Raw genomic sequence first — 24,192 nt, 5'->3', positions numbered from 1 at the left:
AGGCCAGCAGGGGCCTTGATCTCACTTATTCTTTTTGGGGTAAGAATTTGCAACAGCAGAGTCCTTAAGAGTAGGACCGCCCGTAGTCGTTGCTGATCAGACAGCAATCATTAGGGTATCAATCAAGGATGGAGTTGAATGTTGGCTGGTAGGCTAGCAATTTCGGCCTCTTGTTGGAGCCAAAACGCAGGCAAGGATGGTGGCTCAGATCGGAAAAAGTATGTGAGCTTGCAACATTCTGCTTGGGCCGAGAAGGTTATGCATTATGCTCCCTCATTGTCGGTCGCCAGCCTGTTGAAGGCGTCTGCGGAATGCTCATGGATGGCAGATCAATCGGTCGTTTAAAGCTTCGCTCGCATTCCAGCATCATGTCTCCCGTGCAAAGGAACTTTCGAAGAATATCTCTGTATTCTTCAAGACACAGGTGCTTTCCATACCCTTCGCCCAGACCTCTGATAATAGCTTCTGCGCTCTGACTACGTTGACCCGTTGTGATGCAGGCAGCCCACAGAGCGACGGACCGCGCCCAGATGATGCAGTCCTCTTGCCCCAGCTGGACAGCGCATCCCTTGATAGCTACAAGCAACGACTCCTGAACAGCCTTAAAGAGTGATCCGTGAATCATGCATCCAAATTCGCAATTGCAGAATGTCAGGAGTGCGAGGCAGACGACGTGCTCGACAAGTATGGGCGGAGGGCCGTTCGATGATGACTTCACTGGTCTTTCGTTGGGCGATATTCGACGCAAGCAATCTATACAATTGTGGAATTCGTTCTCTGCTCTGTAGGCGATCACATATGCGGATTCTGATTCACTGACAGATTGAGCGCGAGTGCGAGCCTTGACGAGGATTTTCGTAAACATGTACATCCGCTTGATTATCTCGAGCACTTCGACGCTCAGGCCTCCAAGGAGTGCGATGCTGCGGAATCCCTCAGGAATGACCTGTAATGTTGCAGTAAGCTCGAATGAATTCGGATACCGGAGTGGTTGGCGTCGATATGATGGAAATGGGCTGAGTAGAGTCTCATCCGGGCCAAGGCACCACGCTGGTTCTTCTCTGTGAAGATATGGTCAGCTTGGTAGGACACTACTTCGTGTAACAGAAGCCTTACTCGGACAAGTAGTTCGTTCTGAAGAGGGTCAACTTTTCGTGTATCAGCCAGGAACTACAATCCGGCCTAGAGAGCAACTTTAGCATGCGACATGCATCGGAACAGGCAACATCAAACATACGTCCCAGGTCCGGGCGGACATGCGATCAACTTACGCAGGGCCCGTCGATGGATCATTACTGGTTGGGCGTCTTGATACGAAATCTGGATTGGTAGTCAGTCTATGAGTACCACAATCACTGCGCTGTGGGCCGCTTGCATCGAGTCCCATGAGCATGGTAATGGCCAAGACCGCCGACATGTCTACCTGATCGAAGGCTTTTTGTAGCTTCTCTGAGAGTGTTCGGAGCGCAAGGCCTTTGAAATGCAGAACACGCTGTGACGGGCTGTCCGGTATGATCTTGGTCTGCTTCATTTCGTAGCTAGCGCAACCCATGGCCATTATGGCGTAGAAGAGCTCTGGGCTCATCAATGCCATTGCGAAGTTCTTCTTGGTTGAATCTTCTAGGCAGCCTAAAGCTCGCTGAAGTGGTTGGATGCTTTGGGCGTAGCATCGAAGGACTTCAGTCTCTCTCGTCAGTAGGGAGGTAGTTCACGAACTCATGTGGCGGCGTACCGTAGTCCACTATCCTGCGATGTTCCGGAACATCCATGGTCGAGAAGGTGCTGTATGGGTCGAACTCAATGCTCTTGATTGAGGCATTGCTTCTGGCTTGATGGTAGAAACCGAGCTGTGCGACAATGCTTGAGGAATTCAGAACATCCAGCGATGGAGGTCGACACTTGTATTTCTGTATACACGAGTCATGGGTGTCAGCAAGATCTGTGGCGGCGTCTAGATTTCTTTTCCTGCGACAGGCTGCCTTTCGCCTGGCTTGTTTCTGTTCTGAAGCGTGCGCGGAGATCCTCCGCTGCTGTTCGACATCGTTGCGATGATCACCATTCACGTAGTTGATGAAGATGGCTCCCGGCATGTCTTTAAGTCGACGATGAATATCGAGCAGGTTTCGTTGTCATTATGATCTAGAGATTGACATTGAGCCTCCTCGAAAGCCTCCTCGAAATGAGTGAGATCGTTCGAGTTGGCGCGAGCGAATTTGCCGATTGGCGCCTGTCTTCACCCTTGTTAGGTCAGCACCACCAGCACTCTCACCTAACTGTTAGATACAATCAGCAGCCACAGTCGCCCGGAAGAACGAGTCTCCGGGCATCCAAATGCTTGGAGTGTCAACCTAGTAGCCTACCTACCTAGGTAGTCTCAGCCTTGCGTTATCCTGCCTTCCGAGCTTGCTGGTAAACAGAGATTACCATCTTGAAAGTCCGCGATAGGGCAAACAGAGTAGTGGATTCTGAATGAACTCGACGAACTGCTCTCTCGACAGATGAGGTGCAACACGCTTCACGTGACTAAAAAGTAGACTGGAATCACAACGACGACTCTAACTCACTCGGATGTCAAATGGACAACGCTCTTTTGGTGTTCTATTGCAGCCCTATAGCTAACTCACGGCCTAGAGGATTGCACCACGGTCATTCGGCTGCCGCCTCATGGTCGATATCTGAACGACGTTTGGTCCCATTATAGCCGTGTTGTAGAGTACAAAAGAATTTCACTGTCGGCTCGGAAGAGATCCATCTGATATCAACACAACGCTCCACCTCGCCAAGAGCTGCACCACATCCTCATTCTCACCAACATGAAAAAAAGAAAAATCATCCGAGTCCACCTCAGTTGTATACTCCCTTTGGAGAGGGGGCAAAAAAGAAAGTTGACTCGGTTGAGGCTCGAACTCAAGACCTTCTCCGTATGTGAAATGTTAAGGAGATGTGCTGGGAAGGATATTAGCGATAGTCCAACCGAAACTGCAGTTGTAGGCACTTACATAACCAACTGTAATGCTGTTAGTAGGAGCCATGTGTTGAGGGAAAAGGCTTCACTTTCCTACACCACCAAGCCGGTATTTTGTGCCGAAATTTGCGCATTATTATGAATGAACGGAGAATATGCCGTTGGCGGGTGGGCAACAACATCAACCCCTGAGTTACTTGGACGCCCACTTTGATGGCCGAGCAATCCAAGTACTCAGACTTGTCTGATGAGTTATATTGGTTGACGATGATGTGATAGACCCCAGGTCGGAAAATATGCTGAATCATTGGCTCTTTCTCGCTTCATTCTTGGTCGTTGCGTAGTGCCGGTCGCAACCTGGGCCGACTTCTCATCTTGGGGCAGCGGCCGACTCTAGCTGCGCGAGCATGCATGCTCCAGGACAACGTGAAAAGTCAACCAGTCCGCCACAACGATCCACGTACAGCATATCGATGGAAGCTCATCGACCGCACTCGCGGCCAACCTCATACGGAAGCTCGATCTCGGAGGATGAGGGCAGCTTCTCTTTCATGCCTGACCCGTCGCAAAATGACCCGCCCTGAGCTCCGCCTCAGTCCTCCTTCGCCAAGAGTCGGACACTCTGGTCCAATCGATGTCGCCCAGTCTACCCAGGGCTCGGCAGCCGTCGCAATCAACGTAGTCGCTCAAGGTACAGTTGACATGGCAAGCAGGGCAGATATCGTGGACTTGCTTATGCCAGCTGGCATCATGGAAATTCCACCCTGTCTTCTGGATCCAAAAGTTGCTAATCTCACAACCAACAATTCCATTCCAGTACTCCTCATGGCACGGTCGATTTGTCAAGCAGTGATTGCACAGACGCAGATCGACAGGCATCCAGGGTTTCAGTTGTGCCATCAGGTCAGGAACGTCGAAAACGCTTTTCGGAAGGAACCCAGCGTACTTCGGCGAGGTGGCTGACAGATGTAGATGGACGTCTCTGGCAACCGTACCCATTCGTTTGCAGGTCAACGCCAGAGCAACCTGAGAAGGGGCGTGGGCCAAGCTGTCGTATATGGTAAGGAGGATTTCGTGCGGCATCTTCATTAAGACTGAATCGTCATAAGGCTGATCAGCCTCTTTGGACAGGATCTATCAACGTTAGAAATTGCGAACGGGAGCAGTCGAAACCTTTCGTACTTCATCCGGGATGATAAACCGACAGGATAGTTTCCTCTCAAAGTCTTCGCTCATAGCACGGCATTTCAGCGGCTTGCGAACCACAGGACAAGAATCTGATCTCTGTGGCAGTCCAATGCTGGCAGGAAAGCCTGTCCACAGAGCCATGTCGCCCTTATTATGTGTGTTATTGTCAGGTCGAGAAGACGTTCCTGCTCGGAATGGACGCGTCGCTGGACGCTTTATATATGCAACTGATCTTACAGGCCTTCACATTCGCCCGCTACAGCTGGGAAGTCTCAGATGCCCGAATATCCACCGCGTTAAGCTGGAAGGAGGATAATCAAGGGGGCATTGGGAGTATGATGTACTCCGTACCACATGTCGATGGTGACGGGCAGTCCTGGTCACTGATTAGATAACTAATATTTGCTAGTCCTATTCGAGCCTAGAGGGTACGCTTATCGATAACCACGGGTGTAATGCCGATTCTTTCCCGAATATCAAACCACAAAGTCTCCCACGTCTCCCACGTCTCCTGACATGATCCATTCAAGATTCAATCTTCTCGCCAATTTCGCTGCACAACAAGCATCAGTCATGATCACGGAGTCGAAAATCGCTCATTATGAGCCTTACGAAATTGTACTTTGAAGGCTCAGGTGGCGCTTCGACGCCTGCTTCGCAACCGGACTCTGGGAACTCGTACTTCTCTCCTTGATGGATTACACTGCTCGTGTTTGGATTGGACTGAGAACGACTTCACCGACGTGGTAATCACACCGCAATATACTAACATCCCAGCGATTGATCAAGCAATTTCGACATAATGATGTTCACCAAGGCCAACATTGCCCTCGTCTCAGCCCCTACTGGAGTTCTGTTCCAAGTCTTCGTCATGAATCTTCATGAGGTGTGAACTGTCAAATTGTGACGACAATTTTGCCTTCGGTCTTTCCTTCCCAGATGTCCTTCAGCCCTTCGTCTGCCCTTTCCAGCGGCAGCACCTTTCCAATGTGAGGTTTGATTCCCTTGACGGCCACAAAATTCAACAAATCGACAAACTCCTCCCTGGTCCCAGTGTAGACTCCAGTCAGAATAGTCTGATTTGCCAGGAGATGCAACAGGTCGATCTTCACCTCCGTCGAACCTCCTTCTGAATGGATGCCACAAGACACAACTGTGCCTCCCGGCTTCACTGATCCCAACGAGTGAGAAATTGTCGTGGCTCCAGACGTATCAAAGGCGGCATCTACAAGGTAGGGAAGCTTTGCGAGAGGTTCGAATGTACGCTCGGCACCCAGCCGCGTGGCAAGTGCTCGTTTGGCCTCTGTGCGACCCGTGGCCCATACACGGAAGCCAGCTGCTGACCCGAGTTGAATCAGAGCAGTGGTTACACCTGGAATTAAATGTCAGCAGATTGAAAAGCGGAAGATGCTGATACGCTTACCGCCTGAGGAGCCTTGGACCAACACCGTTTGCCCAGGACGCAAGCTTGCCTGCTTGAACATCATACGGTACGCCGTCAACCAGGCAATTCCCATAACAGATGCATCTTTCGCGTCCAAGCCCTGTGGTCTTGGGACAGCGTTCCGCTTCGGCACCACAATGTACTCGGCCAGCGTACCTTGTACAACTTCACCTAGTACGTGCCTCTTTGGGTCAAGGGTCTCGTCGCCTTTGAAGTCGGAGTCTCCAAGATTTGGATAAACCGCAACTTCCGTCCCATCTTCGAGAATGCCTGCACCTTCATTGCCCAAAATCATAGGGTACCGGATCTCGTGCAGTCCTAATCCACGAAGGGTGAAAATATCATGGAAGTTCAGGCCAACTGCTTGCACCTTGACTCGGACCCATCCCTCTTTGGGTTTTGGAAGATTTCGCCTGTTGATTCTAATTGAGGACAGTGGATCTGTAGAGTTACCGGACGCAGCATAGACTGTGCGGATTGTCGGTTTTCGGGGATCAACATCGCCCACCTCCAAGTACCTGATCTTGTCGTTCTCGATGGTGGCAAGAAGGTACAAATCAAATGGTTCGTGTATGCCGAAGCCCTCGCCAAAGTCGCCATCCATCATTATATGCTGAAAGACCTTGCCATCCTTGCGGAGTTCTCTTTCAAGGATTTCGACTCGACCATGATGTCCGATGAGGCCAGGGCCACAGAACGCTTTGATCCCTTCGCCTGTGAAGCTCTTGCCATCATCGACTAATTCAGCATCCGAAGCGAAGGCGCTCAACATGAGCTCCAAATTGCCATTGTTGATGCCATGGAGGAACTTATCGAGAGAAGTTGGTGACGGTGCCATTGTTGAAGATTGATCGACTTTGCTGGTCTTGAATTGTTCATTGTTGCGGTGGCTACTCACGACTTTTATACCTCAGTTCTATGCATGCGCAACAAATGATCTCCTTTTAGGGATCCCTGCAGGTTTGGGATTACCTGGCGTTGCCAATACACTTGTCTCATGAGGGCATTGGACTCGCCAGGCTGAGGCAAGCATTTGGCTTATATCACGTGAGGGTAAGCCATTTCGTCCGTTGTGGATGACAGGAGCCATGAGTCTATGCTGATCAATTGGTTAGGGAAGGCCAAAAGGGTCTTGGTACTTTCCCAACGCAGGACCGATGTCCGTATCCCTCCAGTATTCGATTCGTCATTCGCAATACAGTTGGCGTGTGGTTGAATGATCAGTATCTACCAAGATGCAACTCGGAACTGTATGCACTTTGCAAAGTATGCATTGCAATCACGGCCCACGCCAAATGTCACCTGTCACACATTGATCCATGTCTCAGCAGAACCCACACGAAAGTCGCCGATGCCATGCAAAGTCCCCGAACGCTAAGCAAAAGGTTGTCGCCTTTGATATATGCATTCATCGCAACCAGATCAATCAAGCCGCGTAGATGATACAACCAATTAATCCTGATTTTCCACATACAAAATGAGCGAGTACGTTTTACTCATCGTCGGTGCAACAGGCCAGCAGGGACAGGCGGTCATTGCTGCTCTGCACAATTTCCCTGCCAAAAGGTCGCCCGTTCGCATCCTGGCATTGACCCGATCTGTATCATCGCCGAAATCCAAGGCACTCCAGGAGAAATATCCCGAAATCACCCTGGTGGAAGGCAATATGAAATCCCCAGGACCCCTGTTCCAAACCACCCAGAACATATCAGCCATCTTCCTTGTCACCGTCCCAGGACACGAAGAGGCACAAGCCATCCCGCTTATCGATGCCGCCACGACGCCTGATTCCAAGGTGCAACATATCGTTTTCAGCAGCGTCGATCGTGGCGGTGATCAGGCCAGTTGGACCAATCCCACTACAGTACCACACTTCGCCAGCAAACACCGGATCGAGCTCTATCTATGTGACGCATGCAAGCGCAGCGGGAAACAGTGGACAATCTTGCGGCCGACCGGTTTTATGGACAATTATAATCCCGGTTTCTTCGGGTCTATGATGGCTTCTTTATGGAAGGCGGGCTTGCCTCCTCAGCGGACAATGCAGCTGGTCAGCACACATGACATTGGCGTGGTCGCGGCTAAGGCGCTCTTATACCCAGAGCAGTTGGCGAACAGGGCTGTAGGTCTTGCGGGCGATGAGTTGACGTTCGGCGAAGCGTGCGACGTCTTCAAGAGGGTGCTGGGCCGCGAGATGCCGCAGACGTGGAGCTTCATCGCAAAGGGGGTTATCTGGTGGATCGAGGAGGCACGGACAAGTTTTGAATGGTTCGATCGCGTTGGCATGCAGGTTGACATCCAGTCGTTGCGACACGAAGCGCCTGAAGTGCAGACCTTTGAGCGGTGGCTTAGAGAAAGCAGTGGTTGGAAAGACCAAATAAAGTGAGAATTCCGGGCATCGAGTGACGATTGATGTGCTGGGATATCTTCATGCTGGATATCATCTGGCGACTTTTGCAGGCCAAGTCGTTGTAGATGCAAAGACAAATCCGCGCAGAGATAATGTCCGCAGAGACCAGAGACTGCACGCTTTCTGAGGGAGTGGAATGGATGAGCTGACATGCCGTCGTAGCGAGCTTGTGGGGGGCCTTAGTGAACGCCCAGAAATGCCTCGGTATTATGCGGATGTGGAGGGACTAGGCGGATGACAGCTGCAGACATACATCTTTGAGATCTGCCTGCATATTCGGGTAGTGAGAAACCCTATCCAGTCTGCTTCTTGTCTGGTTGTCATTGGAGACTTTACTTATTTGTGCTGTTGTCGATGGTTGTCGCATTGAAAGTGGTCATCATCTCTACGCTACAGCATCTGCCGAGAATAAGCGCAAGCAAGAATGGGACCCGCAGAAATCCCAAAGACGATGCTGGCATGGCAGAAGCACTTTCTGAGTATGGAGGCCGTAAGTCACTGCTGTCTTGGGCAGAAGAACGGTGTTCTACAGTATATCTCCTGTCTGGTCTGACATAGTCCCAGACCAGGGTTGAGGTCGAAGTGCCATCTGCACCTGATGATGGACTTTTGGTGAAGATATATGCCGCAGGTGGTAAGCTTCCTTTCCTCTTGAGCCAACATCTGAGCCATGTTGGAGTTCTCCTCCGCCAGCTCTCAGACGACATGCTGAACGTGCTGCAGTCTGTCACAGCGATGTCACGTTGTTGAACATGGAAACCAAGCGTCCTTATTTCCTGGACAAGTACACTCTGGTATGTGCAGGTCTATCTTGTTGCTGTCATCTAGGAGCTCAAGGATGCTGATGGATCCCTGTCAGGGTCATGAAGGCTGTGGAGAAGTGGTCGCTGTTGGATCTGCCGTCACCAGATTCAAGGCTGGTGACATGGTGTCGGTATTAGCAGTACCTGGATGTGGCAAATCATCCTGCCCGGAGTGTACCAGGGGCGTGCCGCAAATTTGCAGCACCGGCGAGCACTATGGCATAGGAAATGACGGCTCCTTCGCTCCCTACATAGCGATCTGCGAGAGAGCTGCGGTCAAACTGCCACCCGGCGTGAGTCCAGCAGCCGGAGCAGTAGCCACCGACGCCGTGTTGACTGCCTACCAAGCAGTCATGCGACGAGGTAAGGTCAAGAAGGATGATACGGTTCTGCTGTTGGGACTTGGCGGGCTGGGATTCAATGCTTTGCAGATTATACTCAGTATTGGCGCCAGGGTCATTGTTGTGGATCAGCGACAAGAAGTGCTCGATGAGGCTGTCAAGTTCGGTGTCAAAGAACAGGACGTCATACCTATTGGGACAGCCAGCATTGCTGAATGGGTCAATAGCAACAAGATCATCGTCGACACTGCGATTGATTTTGTCGGAGTCTCGCAAACATTCGCGGCGGCCATCGAGTCTGGTGAGTTTCCAAGATGAGCCTTTTTGTGCAGTAGCTGATACCAGTATGTCTCGTACAGTACGCATGGCAGGAACGGTTGTGCTTGTTGGTCTCCTCAATCCCGGCATATCATTCAATTCCCTGCCTGCTGTCACGAAGCAGATCGACATCCTTTGCAGCTATGGAGGCACATATTCAGACCTGGAAGCCAGCCTTGACCTGATCGCTAAAGGTGTCATTACGCCGCAGGTTGAGACAGGAAGCATGAAGGATTTCCCTCGTATATTGGACGACTTGCATAATGGGAAGATCAAGAGCAGAATTGCCCTGGTGCCGGAGGGGATCGATTAGACTCGGTCAAAGCATTTGTGGTAAAGAATCCCTGCGACATGCAATGGAGCTGAGTTGAACCACGACGGCAGCTTTGCTGCACCTAACGATGCTAGGATTAGTCCGCTCATTTCTAATTTGAGCACGGTTCAGACAAGGTCGTTGCGGTTGTTGCTGCCCTTTCATTCCTCATTTTCAGCATAAGGCGCGAAATGTGCATGGTTGTGGGCATCTGGCAAGCTCATCACCCACGATGCCTGATGCCCGACTTGCGGTTTGTCCCTGCATTCGCCAAGGTCACACTGCAGTAGTCTCGTCTCTACAACGACCTTTGTAAATTGGGGGCCGATACTCTTGCAAGCCACTTTCTTCATTCCACCAATCACTACCAGGTCAGAGCAACTTTTGTTTTGCTCAGCCTGACTTCTTCTTCGTCATGGCCTTGAGTCCCGTCCCTCCTGGTTGACCCTATGACTATATATGATCGAATGCAGCTTGGTGCTGCTGGACTACTCCCTTCTCTCCCTGACCATCCTCAGCATCGAACATGCCTGGCACTCGAAAACATCCGCATACTCGCCAAGAATGGGAGGCCATTCGACCCATCTTCACACGGCTGTACCAGAAGGAAGGGAAACGCCTTTCGGAGGTCATGGAAATCATGGCTGCACGGGGCTTCCATGCGAGGCAAGGTCCTATGTATTGTCAGTCTCTTCGAAGCTGACCATTACGAAGACAGCTCCATTATAAGCATCGCATCACCATCTGGGGCCTTGACAAGAATAAGAAGGTAAGTCACATCTGCGCATATTCAACCCAGACTAAGTCAGGTTCAGGAGTCCGATATGGCATTTGCAGCTCGTGTGGTCGAAGAACGACAATCGCACGGCAAAGACACGAGGCTACGCATTCGTGGTAGAACATTCACTCCAACGGACGTCGAGAAGTATTGGAAGCGGAAGCCATTGAGCGTGGAGGACGCAGCGTCCGTTCCGCACACCCCTCCATGCGTGGAGTACTGGACGCCAGCGCCATCGCCAGCCATGACGGGATCCTCAGAACTATCAACTTCCAGCACGCAGACAAGAAAAGGCAACGAAGTGGAAGACATGGGCACAGACTTCCTGTCCCACGATATTCAGGCTTTAATGAGCGTCGACGACTTGAACTCCACAGAGTTTGCTCAGTCGCCCAGCGTACCACCACTCATGATTCCCAATTCTTTCAGAATTCAGGAGAAACTGATTTTCTGCGCCAATGAGTATACACAGGCTAGCTTTGATCATTATTTGGGTATGCGAAATACTGATTGGAGCCTCGCTGAGAATACTCTAGTCAAATTCTTGGATATGGCGAGTGACTGGCTTGGAACGGTATACTACGGACGGATGCCATGCACCGCCGCAGTTCTCGAGCTTGAGATTGGCAGGATGATTCCTGGAATCTTGCGTCAAAAACCCCTTTTTCTGCTTCCAAGACTTCTGGCCCTAGGCCTTGTAGTCCAGGGCACCACAAGATCCGACCAGTATTGTCAGAGCTACAGAAAGTTAATAATGCTCTTGAAAGAACAAGCTGAAGCAGTGCTGCCAAGCGCTTTTCCATTGACAATTCTCTTGGAGTCAGTCAATGAACTCCTCGAAGACCTTGCCCCCGATAACGAAAATGATATCCGATCTCATGCGAGATTTCTGTTCAACCTGCTTTAGGCACGATCATTTTGTCTCATATCGGCTCTTTGTCACCCTGTCAGATAATGCTCTCGCACGGGAAGACTGGCTTGATGGCCTGCGGTACGCACAGAAAGCTGAAGATGCCGCTATTCGTATAGTGGGACCCAGCAACAAGCATCATCCATGGGTGCTGGGAGCGCAGTGTGGAATGGTTCAAGCCATTACAGGCATGGGTGACTTTGGGAAAGCCGAGAGCATGATTCAGAAAGTATTGGTCATCTTATGCAACGGCGGGCCAAATCTTCGTACTACAAACGACATCCTGTCGAACCTCCTTATCCGATTAGCTCTAGTCAGAGGAAGATTGGGCAGGGTAGTGGAAGCAGAACAAATCCTCCACCAAATCCTGAGAATTCGATCTGGGTGGTTCGGACCAGGCGATTGCCTTGCCATCAATATCATCGGAATTCTCACCAGCCGTGGCTCTGCCGCAGGTCTGGAATTGCGCGGCAATCAATGAAGGGAGAAGAGAGTCACATATATCAACTCACAGGGAATGACAGTCTAGCTCAACAAGAAATTCCATGGCGAGATGAAGAACCGGCTTTGCTTTATCCACAGATACAAAGGGTGGGCTCATGGGGTAATGATTGTTGTCAGCTTTTTCTATGTCGGGGGGTGGGTACGGGGTCTCTTCTTCTTGAGTTGTGCTACCCGTGGCAGATTCTTCATATTCCTCATCTACATTCCATCCTGAGACGTTGTTCAAGGAGACTTGGCTCTGTCCTCATATGCTTCGAGATATTGACAACAGAGCCCCTGTATTCAGGCTACTCAACCATGACGTCCAACTTCCGGAGAGTATCTCCTGCAACGGTTGGAAACCTGCAAGACGTGGAGGTTCGTGATGAGCAGGTATGCCGGGTAACGTTTCGATGGCAAGGCACTTCCTTCTGGTCCTGCCAGAACTCGGTCGTTCGTTGAGCGTGACTTCTTCCCCCAGCTGTGCACGCTTTTGCCGCCCTCTCGCCACGAAGACGTCGAGAGGGAGCCACCGATGGAAGGAACACCCAGGCAGTTGCGACTTCTTGTCTCGACTGCGACTCATTTAGGCATCTCTGCAATGGAGTTGCATTTCTCGGAACGCAGCACAGAGTACTTGGGCATCGTACAATAGCACCGCATCACTCATACTAGTACCCGTACTCATACCACAGCCGCTTCGTCAGTCCAATGAGCATCAACATCAACATCAACACCGGCCAGCCCACCGCAATGAAACCGCAGCGTGAACACCGATCGATCAGCTGGGGCCGCCTGTTGCGCCAGGACAACTGGGTTCTCACTGAATTTACGCCATAGTATGTTGAAACCCTCAGTACTCCAGACGGCTTTCCTCCCTTCCATCTTACAGCGATTGCATTTTGACGCCTCAATCGCACACTCACTGAAGTACTCGTACAGCGGAATGAAGCAATTGCGTTTCCCTCCAGGTTACGTCCGAGCATCCTGGGTCCAGCTCAACGACGAGCCGCCGTTCGTGGGCGTACTTCTTTGGAACAGCCACCAGTACAGCCAGAAGTACGAAGGCAAGGGTAATGATAACCAGAAGGAAAACCAAGTGCCAGCCCGAGACGACGACACGCCAGAGCGGAAGGACGACTACACGCAAGATCAGGACAATAACCACACGCAAAGTCAGAACAACAACAACATGGAAGCTCGGAATGACAACCACACGCCAGCTCAGAACGACAACAACACGCCAGCTCAACATGACAAGGTTGTGCGAGAGTTGGAGGCATTCATGTGCCTGAGGACCTCACACAAGATTGTCCAGGAGAGCTTGGAATTCTGGGAGAAGCGGGACAGTGCCGAATATATGGGACTTGCACAGTTGGAGATGGACATGTTCGATGTCCTGGCAAGCTCAAGCTGTAGGCTCCGCTTGACGAAAGTGCGGAGTGTGAGCGGAAGTGCCGCGTCCGAATTGGAAGGTTGTTGATGCTTGAGAGCACCTTATCAATCGCAAGAAGGGACAACTAGATTAATAGCAACAGGTAGTTCTCAAGGTCAAGAGAATAGCATTGGACAATGTAGTAGCTCAAAAACGCTTGCTAATATTCCAAGACTCACCATTATCAAAATACAATTCGTGCCAACGACATCAGTTCATCATAGTCGTAATCATCGTCCATCATCCAATCTTTTTCTCAATCTTCTTGAAGAACTTCCCGACCCCCTTTTCGAGTCTCTCTGCAGTAGATGGCTGGTGATGTGCACTCGACGTGCGCGAGGGCTTGTGCTGGTGATGGTGGGTGTGGTATTCATCCTCCGTGGGTCGATAGACTTGGTTATGAATGTCATAGGGTTTGCCAGCGGCCGCAGGAGAACCAGCGGGTTGTCCGGGATGGCCGTAGCTGTAGGTCGCATAGCCTCCCATGGGAGGTGGAGGAGATGATCCCGCGGCCAAGTAGTCCGGATATTGGGGTTGTATGTGCTGCAGTGGCTTGTGAGGTTGTGCGTTGACAGCCTGGTAGAATTGTGTGCCGGGGCTCTGGACGGGTTGCTGCTGCTGTTGCTGGCTGGCGCCGCCGAAGATGTGCGCGTTGGGGTCTTGCACGCTGTTGGGGACGTAGTGCTGCGCGGCCATGCTGGGATGCCTGCTGCCGCTGTTGTTCTCGGCGCTGGTGGCGCTCGAAGGTGGTCGTTGTGCTCCAGAGGTTGAGGCGGATGTTCGTGGGGAGGTCTGGAGCGCAGAGGAGACGGATTGTGTTGGGCCGAAGGATGGGTGGTGTAAAGGAGTGGCTGCTGATTGAGGGCCGAATGAAGGGTGGGAATGCGGTGATGGAGCCGCAGCATGTGGTCCGAAGGAAGGTGGTGGAGGAGAGCCATAATGGCCGTACGGGTCGGGCTGGGGACCACCAGGCAGGCTGCCGGTGTATGGTTGCTGAGGGTGGCCATAGAGATGGTCGTGCTTTGCTGCTGTCGCTAAGCCCGTGCCGTCCGTCGCATCTATCGGGGGAGGAGTGTCTTCCCGATGGGCGATTGGTTCGGGCGCCGCTGGTGCTGCCGGGTTGTATGCCAGAGGAACAAAGTTGGATGATGAACCTGGGCCCGACGCTTGTACTGATGGCGTTCTATCGACGTTCCCAGCCGTGGAGCTAGGTACAGGCGATGCCGCTGCGTGAGCTGGGGTCGGAGCTTGTGGTGGTGGTGGTGGTGGAGGGGGTGGCATTTGACTGAATCCAGGGTGCTGAGCTGCGGCGGCTTCGTGGTTTTTGTCCTTGTGGTATGCCGGGTCAGATATGGCGACGTGCTCGAGGTTCTGGACAACGGCGCTGACCGTGTCATGGCGGTCTGGTTCTGGTTCTGGTTGTGCATCGAGTTCGTGCGCATGCTGTTCTTCATGCTCATCGACGTCTAACTGATGTGGTTGTAACAATCTCTTGCATATGTCCACGATCAATTTTGAGTCTTCTTGGTTCCAGAAATAAAAGTCAATAGTGTGTATTCTGTACTTTGTGGTCCCAGGATCCCTCGGATCCGCACTGGCGAGTCGCCATTCGTCTGGCTCTCTTGACGATCGAGCAGAGGCAGGCGAGGCGGTGGCCGGGCCGGTCGCATCAACGACGAGCGTCACTCGGGTAGGAAAGCGGTGGGAATTGGTAACGTGCACATTGTCCAGGTAGCCATTGAATGCGGCTTGATCGGTTGTGCCTGGATGGAGTGCGACTTCGATGCGGCTAGTCTGTCGCGTCGAGTTGTAGTAGATGTAGAAGTAGGACGACTTGTCGAAGCGATGGAGGAAAGGTCGTGGAGTCGGCGCATCGAAGTAGGTATGAGCGTCGACGTACCTAGACTGCGATCAGACAAAGAATTCGAAAGTGGAAGCCGGACTTACACTGTTGCCAGTATTTCTTCGCCTGGAAATGGTGGCATGGCGGTAGGAAACAGTGCGGCGGCTACAGCTTCGAGTCTGTCAACTTCCAGAATACCAAAAATTCACAGCATCACGTCTATGAGTCGATAGGCGGGTAAAAGAGGGCAAGAAAACCCCTTGATGAAGTCTATATCCAAGTGGTCGTGGTGTTGTACATGCGAAAATGAGCGGCTATCCAAGGTTGGGCGAGTAGGATGTCGACGAGGCTGGTGACGCATGAGCTGGTTGTGGCTGTGCGCGACCGGGCGAACAGGCTCCCAGGGTATCAGATTCTACCACGGCCTCGAGATCAGCTTATTTGATGCATTGTTACTCCGTAGTATGCTTCAAGTTGGGCTAGGATCATGAAGCCATGGTACTGCGTACATTTCGTCGACCTCATCCTCCTGATCGCTGTCTTCCCCCTTCCTCACCCGCGCATGGCTAGCACTACTGACAACCATCCATCTGCATAACAGCCCCAGCGAACCAATTCCTCCAGGTTAGCACTCATGGGTACGGGTGCGCCGTGCAAGAGAGGAGTAGCAAGGATTGGAGTCCTTCGGGAGGGAAACAAGCTCGGTATCAGTTGGTGCAGGGCCGTTCCCAGCGTCTGAGGCTGTCCTGTAACGCCCCCGCTGCCACCTCCACGTAATGCCGCCGGTGAAGCCTGGCCGACGACGCTGACTGTGGGAGGAATATGTGACTGTAGGACCTTGATCTGTGCTTTACTCGACACTTCGTCCGGTGATGATGGTAGATAAACTCGCAGAGGAATATTGCGCAGTTGGCCGGGCGCTGGCACGAGGCTGCCATGGATCTTGGAAAATGTGGCAACGTCACTCTGTTGAGTCGAGGTCCATAAAGCCTTGCTTTCTTGAGCCGACAAAGTCATGATGGGCTTCGCCGTGCCGGATCTCAGGAAATCTGCCTCCTTGACCGAATTGATAAAAGAATCATGCAGGACCATAGGGGTAGCGTCGGGCACTGTGGGCTTTTCTGGATCTGGGTGGAAATGCAACGTCAATTTGAATGGTAAGGCTGCCGAAGACGCATGGTCTGGGCTGGCATCTTGTGTGGACAAGACATAAATATCGTAGAGCAATCCCAGCGGTAGATGCCATTTCAGGGGCACATTGTCGTACGTAAAGTAGCCGGTGAATGGTGAGACCGTCTCAGGATCAGCAATCAAGGAGCTGGAGAAGAACGAGTGCAGGCGTGGTAACAGCAAGGGCAGGTATGACAGTCGTGGAAAGCCGATCTAAAGGACCGTCTACCGTTAGATTTGCCAACTTGGTCGGCCAGCGTTTTGAAAGGCATATCAACCACGCGACGATGATTCGAGGGGGAGACTGACCAGGTAGGGATCGGTGCCATCAAAAGTTCGAGACTCTGATGCCGCCAGCCGTATTTCCAGAGGAAGTCTCGCTTGCCATACTGTACGTTGAAGGCTCTGCAGCTGCTCGTCCTGAGCCATTACCAGCAGCCGAGTCTTGGACAGGGCGGAGATAGAATCCAGAATTTAGGACTCCGTACTGGCGGATGTTGATGCGATTGCGTGGTAGAATAATTCTCCCAATTCAATGAATGAATGACAGACGGGGAGGCGGACCGGAAAAGTTGGCCCCGCCAGCCAGCAAGTTACTCCTACTGTCACCTGTGTACATAGTACTATGTACGTTGAGCATCAAAATCAAGCCCCGTCAGTTTACTCAGAGGCGAACAAGGACATATCCAAACACGAGGGCACTCTACGGATGTGGTTAGATCGTCAATGAATGACCAAAGTACCAGCAGTCAAGAGACGCACACATTCACCGGATGCAAGACGGCTGCAGCATACTACTACTGTCAGGTCTCGACTGCATGCCATCGCTAATCGAAACATCCGCGAGCTTCAGAACAACACCCATTTCGAGAGACTGTCTGGGCCACGGCGATGCCGAACTAGCCTGGCCATTGCTAAGCTAGACTGCGGTCTGCAAGCGAGATATACGTATGCAGTAACTTGACAATTCTGCTCGCGCGGAGTTCCAGCGGAGGCCGGAGAAGGCGTTGCCAAAATGTCGAGCTGCAGATGCGCAGAGGTGTGAGGGTGTGCCAGGCCGCCCGATCCTTGTCGAGTTGGAAGTGAGTGTGGTCAACGATCCAGAGGAGTGGTTGAGAAAACAAGTCTGACGCTGGCGTGCGATTCTTCCGGAAGTTGCCCTTCTTCCAGACGACAAGACCATGCAGACCTCGAGCTTCTCGAGCCGGCAGTTTCTACTGTATCGCTTCGATCCTTGGATTCAAACTACTTGTACCAGAGTGCGAGCCAAGATGCAGGATATCAAGTCAGCCTGCCAAACTGAGAGAGCATGATCCAAGGAATACGGGTGTGATTCTAGGCCCCAACAGTCTTCGTGTTAACCATCCCCACGGGATACTGTCTGCCTTGACTTGCGCCAACTTCAGGAAGGCACCTGTCGGCTTGGGCCCTTCAAACATCCACTTAGGCTGCCAATCAAGCTGGCGGGCGTGGTAGGCGCCTGCAGTGCAACCAAGAGGCCATGGATGGGCCGAAAGGAAAATCGTACGTGTCATTTCTCAACCTTAAGGGTTGATGAGGTTGTCGTGAATACGAGCACATCAAGCCCCTAGCGGGCGCTCAAGACATGGGGATGGATCAGGTTGAGCCAGTCGGAGTCCACGTCCACGGTCAGATTCTTGAGTGGCTTGCATGATTACGGGGGCATCATTGGAAACTTCAATGATTGAGGTTGGCATCCCCCAGCCTCTGAATGAAGGTACTGTCTGCCTGCGTTGCCACCGAGCTTTGTTCTGCAGCAACTTGTGTGCCCGTGACTCAGAGTCCTAGAGAGGGTCGCTAAAGGGGTTTGACCTGTCGACAACGCTGAGCACTGGAATCATGGCTGGCATCGCCCCAACGGGGAGACGTGCTTCAAAAGTACAATCGACACCAGACACGGATACCCTTATTTTGGTTGCTCTTTTCCTCGCGGATCTTCCGATGAATCATGATCCAAGTTGGCCGTGTCAAAGTTGCACTTCTGATGGAGGATGCCGTGTTCCCAACCCCAGTCAGATGTTGTTTCCCCTGCTCCTCGACTTCCCCGTTCCAATGAATTTGGAGTAGAGGGGCTTGACCAAAAAAAAAACAAGGCTCGTGCCTTGAGCGCTCCGCTGTGGAATAGCACTAAACTCGAGCCAGGAAGGGCCGCATAGGCTCAGAGCGCAGACAAACACTATCCGTTCTCTAAGGCAAGTTGGCCCCTGGGAGTCTTGAACGGATCCTCCCCGACCACCACATTCCTGACTTACAGCTGGTGGGCTGGACACGATCCTTGACCATTTATAGGTCAATCTCCTTGTCGATCCGTCTCTGGCGCCATGGAGTGTGTCAATCTATCCTTAGGTGGATAGGCACCTAAGGTGATGAGTAACTTGGAAAATCTGTCGGCCCACGCGAGACTCGTTGAACATTTTGACACTTGGTGTCATCCACAGATCGACCACGTCAAAAGCTCGGATCTTCGTGCAAGAAGACAACCTTTGATACGACATTATTGCTTCATCATTGCAGCGGCAGTCCCAGAGCTAAGGATCGCCTCTGCAGTAAGTTGCAGGCCGCACAGTGCACCCCAAACAGTGGGCGCGTCGAGCCTAGTGGCCGGAGAGCATGGACCTAGACGAGGATCAACACTTGGAGGGCCATCTGTATGCAGCCAGCGATGCAGCCAGATGCCGTGGACCCTTCAGCTAAAAGTCCTCGTACTTCGGGCAGACAACAGTGCAGTTTCCCCCTAGACTTATTGTCGTTTAGAGAGGGAGGCTTACTTCTTCTTTATTACTCGGCTGATCGGGGCTTCCGCGCAGCACTTTCCCCTCCGCGTGGTTATGGATGGTGCCCATCAGTGACCAGTCCCTCATCGTCTATCGTCATCTCCCTTACAGCAACCATCTGGGAGCCCCCTGGACGGATTTCAAGATGCCTGTTGCTCGATTCGTCAAATCAAACCATCCAAACCGCCGATATGGTGCCACCTTTCTGCAGCTTACCTGTTTGGAGCAAAGGAACAGTGCCCATGTCGCGGCCGAGCTACCTTAACTGTCAAATGTCAATACCTTCTCATCCGACCCGCAAACACTTCGTTCCATGTTGAGGCCGTTGTGTATCGCAACTGGAACGAATTGATTTCTTTCCCAAATCAGCCTACGCGCCGCCGGAACGACACTTGCTGTTCCCCGTGGACATTTGCTTCCCTGGCAGTCCAGTGCATACCTGGAACCTCACACAGCTTCCCTGCTAGTCCCTAATCAGTCGCTTCTTTTTCTCCTCTTGCCGACCATCCTTCATAACCTTCTCCAGTCCAAGCCGCTGTCCACCCTGTCCATAAGTCTGACGTCTCCTCACGATAGTAAACATAACTTCGTGTTGATTCTTCATCCTCCTTGTTTCACGCCAACCTGAAGATCCACGGCTCACAGACATCGGTCATCGTCTCGGATCTCTCCCTAAAGGCACCACCTGCCACGCGCATATGTCAACCACTGTTCCGGCTTGAACTGGTTCCACAACCCACGTCCGGATTCTCTTCCACCCGACTCTTCCGTCTTCCTGCTCATTTCCACTCCACATTCAAGTCTCTTGTTGTTCACAAGGCGACTGAAGTGTGGAAGAACAGTCACCCTTTCAACAAGCTCATGTACAGCCTTCGAGACCACTCGTGTCAGCGTCTTTCAGACCGACACTTGACAATCGCCATTTCCTCGCTCGAACGCTAGTCGATTGCGAGTCTCAGCAGGGCTGACAGGCATATCACCGCTTCAAAATACGGCCCCTGCTCGAATTGATATCCGCTGGCACTGTTTAGTTAGTTCGGTTGATATTACTCCCTATCATTCTACAAAATGTCAGCTTGATGCTCAAGCTTATCAGTCGGCGCTCTCATCGATTCTGCCGACTCATTGATCTACCGATGCAGAGCAAAACGGCCACGCTCAATGTTGATTTCTCGTTGCCGGCACAATGATACCGTGGAATCAATTCACCCACAGGTAAGAGATGAACCGTCCACATCCATGCTAACGTTACTCATTCTTTCTATAGACGGCAAGATCCTGACTGGATAATCGAGCTCAATGAATACAATTTGTTCCACTATGTCAGCAAAGGCCCAACCCAGGGGAATCGAGTATTGGACTCACCTATGCTCGAGCATGCACAAGAAGGTCAATTTGCCATCGCTCAGCTAGGACTGCGACATGTTCAATTCGAGGCCGAGCATACGGCACGAATCCAGTCTACTCTCGATATATGCCGTCATTGGTTCGCCGACCACGAGACGAACGAAGACTGTCGTCCAACATCACCACACTGCGAAGAGTTGACAGACTTTCGAACTTCGCCACACTACCTCGAATCATTGCCGTCGCTTCGGCCATCCGACCTCCTGGAGGTCAGAGGAAGATCCCCTTCACCGACCATCACCTCCGGGAAATCTGGAAGGTCTCCCATGAGCGTGGAGGCACTCATAACTCCAGAAGTCGTGAAAACGCCGGGCCGCAAGCGAAAGCATTCGGATGACTTGTCTCCAGCAGCTATCACGCCTGACGACAGCCCCGAAGAGCTCGACGTTCTGGCAACGCCGGCTTTCCTCAGGACGCTCCCCAAATACGTCCGAGCGAGTGGAGCCACATCTGTGCAGACTACCAATGCCCGCCTTCGACGAGGCGCTCGGATGCGGCGCTCAAGGTCCGATAGAGGCCATGGCAAACCTGGTGGTCCAGAGAATGGGCAATCCGAGACTGATGGGCAGTTGTTGCTACACTTCTCTCGAAGTCATTGGTCTGTCCCACGTTAAGCCGGGAAAATGGCCAATGCCGCCTGTCAACGTCGATCCTCATCTTTCCCTTCTCACGAACACTCCACTCCACCATGTCGGACCTATACCAGGGTGATGTGACATCACTCACTGACGATCTGATATATGGTGATCATACCACGAATGCTATCTTTGCCTTGTTGTGCTTTTGTGGATGTTATTCAATGCATTTCAGTTGAATTTCTATGCGTGGATGCGAAAGCTTGCTATGAGGGTCAACAGCACCACATCGTTGTGAAGTTACCGCCATTATAATACGGGGTTGAAGACGAGGTTTGCTTCACGGGACTGCGCCGAAATGAGGGATATACCTTGCAGTTGATTGTCGGTTGTCCTTTGATGCGTGTATTGGCTGTTGGTTGTTGGTTGTTCAGCTACGAGCGTTGGCGCTGGATGGCGTTGATATATACATATGAGCGTTGTGTTTGATCTTGTCTACCGCTGTTACTATGTAGCAGACTTTTACGCTCTCGAGATTGGCATTTATGGATTCAAAAGGGTGTGAAGGTATCGACTGATCCAAAGTGGTATGAGTCGCCATGTTGGCCACCATGCACAGGGTTGGTGCCCTTGATAGGTACATATACATCTTGCCGGAGACAGTATATACGTCGACTCTTCTTTCGGCACAAGGCAAAAAGGGATGTTCAAGTTGTTCTTCACTCGAAGTTCACGCTCGTCCGCCGTTCTCTTCCGAATTATGTCGCGTGTCCTCCTTCACTACCCACTCAATTCCCTCTCACGCCTCTTTCTTGGAGCGTCTCTGCTCCATCCCACGCTAGGGAGATGGAAACAACGCGCTGCCGGCAATGGACTTTGGCATCCGTCGGGCAAGAGAGAGACGTGCAAGGCTGTGGTCCACCGTGAGTGACTACTCTTACTAGCACCGGCACACCCGAGCACTCCGTCTGCATACGGGACTAGGTATTGTAGATCAATCGTAGCCGTTACAGAGTACTCGTTACTACGTACTCCTATCTTTGGCATGACATCCACAACGGTAGTTACATAGTACTACTTGTACGGAGTACTTGAATGTGCACCTACTTGTACGTGTGAGTACCGCGTATGTCTCGCGTGGGACCCAAGGTTCTCTCGGGCCCCAGGCACGGATCTGGCTGTTCCTCCCGACGGGGGCGACGGGAACGGATGGAGACAATTTCAAAGTCAAAGTCAAAGTGCAAGTGCCGTGGATGTTCAGTCACTCACGAGTCACGACTGTCTCATATCGGGATACGGAGTATGGTAGTAAGTACATACTATGTACTAGTACGAGAGTACTTTTTATGCATGGTAGGAAAAGCAAGTTTCATGACCCCTCGAGTTGTCCGAATGCCTTTGTGCGGGTAGCCTGGGGGTGCCTGGCAACTGAGACTTTGGGCCGTGGGAAGGGGGCTCACCAGTCCGGGGGTTTGTGGAGTACTACAGTATGGGCAAGTTAAGGCGGCAGACAACTCGGCGCAGAATGAGACCACAATGCTGACTTAGGAGCACCCAGGTGAGGAGCAAGTGCAAGACAAGTGAAGACTTCTGCACTGCCTTCGGGAAACAACACGAGTACTCCTCGCTGTACATGAGCGCCCAAAAAGGTCTGGGTTTCGCTCTTGTCTTGTACTGTACTGCTCGTTGTAGCCAGACGGGGTGAGCACGAGACCACTGGATCAGTGAGGCGAGAAGCTGGGAACGGTAGAGTCGTACCGAGTACGATCCCTGACATACCGCAGGTCCTGTAGTAGTACTAGTAGTACTCCTACTCCGGGTGTCTGGCAAGGTCTGTCTGCGCCAGGATCGTGGGATGAAAGGCGCATGAATCGGAAGGGAACATGCAGTCGTAAAAACAAATCCGCAAGGCAAGCACTGGACAAGCCAACCCTGCATGGGGAAGGACTGCACTTCGCTTGCAGGATCTGCCCCTGCTTTTCATGAGGGGGGCACCCCTTCGTCTGCGAGCCGTCCGAGGATCGCATGGTCGCGAGGCCGCATCATGCCGCCATCCAAGTTTTTGCACAAGGGGCGGCGCGTTGCGGCTAGGACGGCTTTGTTTTGTCGGCAGATGGGCCGTAAGATTTCTGATTTTGATGTTGGCCGTCACGTCGGTCTTTCTTTTCGGGTACGGCGAGGCCGGGGGTGTACTACGTAGTTCGTGTACGTATGATGGTACTAGCAAGAAGTGTGATGGGGAAGGAATCACCGAAAAAGAGTCCACTGTCGAGTAGAACAGCATGATCCAGACTTTGATGATAATGCCCATGATGGGCCCCATCATCCCCCATCAGCTATTAAGGGCACGGGCACGGGTACCAAGCTCTCCAAGGGCCACACTCCGTGGGGAGTTACAGTAAGTCTGGCAAGATTGACCGGATGATCGACAACTAAAAGGTGAGAGAGTACTGGTATTGCGCTCAAGAACGGCATCTCCCTCAGGAATTACTCCGTGTTATCATATGGCGCATCAGCTCTACCAGTTGTACTCCGTAGCGAGTGACTCGTGAATGATGCAAGGAACGACACTGACCAACAAAAGGACGACCAACCGTCCGTCTCCTTAACCTCACAGAGGCAGCAAATGGACCGAAATCACGATCAACGTTCTTAGACGTACGGAAATATAGTACATATTGATAGCAAAGTGACCAGAAACCTTCGGGACCGCCTGGAATTGACAGAAAGCCCTACACGAATGCTGGGCGGACCGGGCGATGTACAGGTAGAATGACGAGTACCAGCATCGACATCAATATCAAAATACTGTGCACGGTAAGACATCGCTTCGAAAGAAGGTTCGGCTGCAATGACGACAATGGGATAAAATTGGGGTTTGAGGCCTGTTCACTGTACGGCCACCACCCAGGCCGCAAGCGATGGGTGCCTGCCACCTAGCCTGTATAAGTTTTGGAAAGGTCCAAAATCTACGGGTACTCGTGGCAATCGAGAAGGTGATCAGCGGCTTGGTC

The 24,192-nt window shown here is 52.0% G+C and overlaps 10 protein-coding genes across 10 annotated transcripts; 5 read left to right on the top strand and 5 right to left on the bottom strand.

Annotated features, from left to right (window-relative positions):
• Window positions 1–68: 68 nt before the first annotated feature.
• PV05_09520 (uncharacterized protein) lies at window positions 69–2,517 on the bottom strand. The gene is made up of 5 exons (XM_013455862.1): window positions 1,733–2,517; window positions 1,376–1,677; window positions 1,238–1,320; window positions 1,117–1,182; window positions 69–1,061 (listed from the first exon to the last, which is right to left on the bottom strand). The coding sequence occupies exons 1-5, from the start codon at window positions 2,088–2,090 to the stop codon at window positions 257–259; spliced, it is 1,614 nt and encodes a 537-aa protein (XP_013311316.1). The 5' UTR covers window positions 2,091–2,517; the 3' UTR covers window positions 69–256.
• PV05_09519 (uncharacterized protein) lies at window positions 2,498–4,490 on the bottom strand. The gene is made up of 3 exons (XM_013455861.1): window positions 4,148–4,490; window positions 3,000–4,099; window positions 2,498–2,946 (listed from the first exon to the last, which is right to left on the bottom strand). Exons 1-2 carry the CDS (start codon window positions 4,292–4,294, stop codon window positions 3,515–3,517), a joined length of 732 nt encoding a protein of 243 aa, XP_013311315.1. The 5' UTR covers window positions 4,295–4,490; the 3' UTR covers window positions 2,498–2,946; window positions 3,000–3,514.
• A 358-nt stretch (window positions 4,491–4,848) lies between these two features.
• Window positions 4,849–6,454, bottom strand: PV05_09518 (uncharacterized protein). The gene is made up of 2 exons (XM_013455860.1): window positions 5,577–6,454; window positions 4,849–5,525 (listed from the first exon to the last, which is right to left on the bottom strand). Exons 1-2 carry the CDS (start codon window positions 6,433–6,435, stop codon window positions 5,050–5,052), a joined length of 1,335 nt encoding a protein of 444 aa, XP_013311314.1. The 5' UTR covers window positions 6,436–6,454; the 3' UTR covers window positions 4,849–5,049.
• A 620-nt stretch (window positions 6,455–7,074) lies between these two features.
• On the top strand, window positions 7,075–7,983 carry PV05_09517 (uncharacterized protein; the record flags this gene model as incomplete). Its single annotated transcript, XM_013455859.1, has 1 exon — window positions 7,075–7,983. One exon carries the CDS (start codon window positions 7,075–7,077, stop codon window positions 7,981–7,983), a length of 909 nt encoding a protein of 302 aa, XP_013311313.1.
• Window positions 7,984–8,431: 448 nt separating this feature from the next.
• PV05_09516 (uncharacterized protein) lies at window positions 8,432–9,782 on the top strand (the record flags this gene model as incomplete). Its single annotated transcript, XM_013455858.1, has 5 exons — window positions 8,432–8,497; window positions 8,572–8,641; window positions 8,731–8,801; window positions 8,867–9,452; window positions 9,511–9,782. The coding sequence occupies 5 exons, from the start codon at window positions 8,432–8,434 to the stop codon at window positions 9,780–9,782; spliced, it is 1,065 nt and encodes a 354-aa protein (XP_013311312.1).
• A 526-nt stretch (window positions 9,783–10,308) lies between these two features.
• Window positions 10,309–11,630, top strand: PV05_09515 (uncharacterized protein; the record flags this gene model as incomplete). The annotated part of the gene is made up of 3 exons (XM_013455857.1): window positions 10,309–10,460; window positions 10,497–10,551; window positions 10,598–11,630. The coding sequence occupies 3 exons, from the start codon at window positions 10,309–10,311 to the stop codon at window positions 11,465–11,467; spliced, it is 1,077 nt and encodes a 358-aa protein (XP_013311311.1). The 3' UTR covers window positions 11,468–11,630.
• A 1,076-nt stretch (window positions 11,631–12,706) lies between these two features.
• Window positions 12,707–13,436, top strand: PV05_09514 (uncharacterized protein; the record flags this gene model as incomplete). The annotated part of the gene is made up of 2 exons (XM_013455856.1): window positions 12,707–12,792; window positions 12,896–13,436. 2 exons carry the CDS (start codon window positions 12,707–12,709, stop codon window positions 13,434–13,436), a joined length of 627 nt encoding a protein of 208 aa, XP_013311310.1.
• Window positions 13,437–13,453: 17 nt separating this feature from the next.
• On the bottom strand, window positions 13,454–15,516 carry PV05_09513 (uncharacterized protein). The gene is made up of 2 exons (XM_013455855.1): window positions 15,336–15,516; window positions 13,454–15,288 (listed from the first exon to the last, which is right to left on the bottom strand). The coding sequence occupies exons 1-2, from the start codon at window positions 15,371–15,373 to the stop codon at window positions 13,629–13,631; spliced, it is 1,698 nt and encodes a 565-aa protein (XP_013311309.1). The 5' UTR covers window positions 15,374–15,516; the 3' UTR covers window positions 13,454–13,628.
• A 123-nt stretch (window positions 15,517–15,639) lies between these two features.
• Window positions 15,640–16,921, bottom strand: PV05_09512 (uncharacterized protein). The gene is made up of 2 exons (XM_013455854.1): window positions 16,711–16,921; window positions 15,640–16,614 (listed from the first exon to the last, which is right to left on the bottom strand). The coding sequence occupies exons 1-2, from the start codon at window positions 16,828–16,830 to the stop codon at window positions 15,784–15,786; spliced, it is 951 nt and encodes a 316-aa protein (XP_013311308.1). The 5' UTR covers window positions 16,831–16,921; the 3' UTR covers window positions 15,640–15,783.
• A 2,634-nt stretch (window positions 16,922–19,555) lies between these two features.
• On the top strand, window positions 19,556–21,832 carry PV05_09511 (uncharacterized protein). The gene is made up of 2 exons (XM_013455853.1): window positions 19,556–20,411; window positions 20,464–21,832. Exons 1-2 carry the CDS (start codon window positions 20,383–20,385, stop codon window positions 21,215–21,217), a joined length of 783 nt encoding a protein of 260 aa, XP_013311307.1. The 5' UTR covers window positions 19,556–20,382; the 3' UTR covers window positions 21,218–21,832.
• The last annotated feature ends 2,360 nt before the right edge of the window (window positions 21,833–24,192 follow it).

Source organism: Exophiala xenobiotica (genome assembly GCF_000835505.1).
Source record: "Exophiala xenobiotica strain CBS 118157 unplaced genomic scaffold supercont1.6, whole genome shotgun sequence".
In the NCBI taxonomy this organism is placed as follows: Eukaryota; Fungi; Ascomycota; class Eurotiomycetes; order Chaetothyriales; family Herpotrichiellaceae; genus Exophiala; species Exophiala xenobiotica.
Note: the sequence above shows the minus strand (reverse complement) of the source record. Positions and strands in the feature narration are given on the sequence as shown.

Excerpts from the sequence above, each read along its gene's own strand:
- PV05_09519 (XM_013455861.1), bottom strand. The coding sequence starts at position 4,294 with ATGGCTCTGTGGACAGGCTTTCCTGCCAGCATTGGACTGCCACAGAGA. Across the intron at positions 4,100-4,147 it reads GGTTTATCATCCCGGATGAA|ATCCTGTCCAAAGAGGCTGA; the intron begins GTACGAAAGGTT and ends TAACGTTGATAG.
- PV05_09513 (XM_013455855.1), bottom strand. The coding sequence starts at position 15,373 with ATGCCACCATTTCCAGGCGAAGAAATACTGGCAACAGT. Across the intron at positions 15,289-15,335 it reads GAAGAAATACTGGCAACAGT|GTACGTCGACGCTCATACCT; the intron begins GTAAGTCCGGCT and ends ATCGCAGTCTAG.
- PV05_09518 (XM_013455860.1), bottom strand. The coding sequence starts at position 6,435 with ATGGCACCGTCACCAACTTCTCTCGATAAGTTCCTCCATGGCATCAAC. Across the intron at positions 5,526-5,576 it reads GGTCCAAGGCTCCTCAGGCG|GTGTAACCACTGCTCTGATT; the intron begins GTAAGCGTATCA and ends ATTTAATTCCAG.
- PV05_09512 (XM_013455854.1), bottom strand. The coding sequence starts at position 16,830 with ATGGCTCAGGACGAGCAGCTGCAGAGCCTTCAACGTACAGTATGGCAA. Across the intron at positions 16,615-16,710 it reads ATGGCACCGATCCCTACCTG|ATCGGCTTTCCACGACTGTC; the intron begins GTCAGTCTCCCC and ends ACGGTCCTTTAG.
- PV05_09520 (XM_013455862.1), bottom strand. The coding sequence starts at position 2,090 with ATGCCGGGAGCCATCTTCATCAACTACGTGAATGGTGATCATCGCAAC. Across the intron at positions 1,183-1,237 it reads TGTCCGCCCGGACCTGGGAC|GCCGGATTGTAGTTCCTGGC; the intron begins GTATGTTTGATG and ends GTTGCTCTCTAG. Across the intron at positions 1,062-1,116 it reads AGAACGAACTACTTGTCCGA|AGAAGAACCAGCGTGGTGCC; the intron begins GTAAGGCTTCTG and ends ATATCTTCACAG.
- PV05_09511 (XM_013455853.1), top strand. The coding sequence starts at position 20,383 with ATGATACCGTGGAATCAATTCACCCACAG. Across the intron at positions 20,412-20,463 it reads TGGAATCAATTCACCCACAG|ACGGCAAGATCCTGACTGGA; the intron begins GTAAGAGATGAA and ends TTCTTTCTATAG.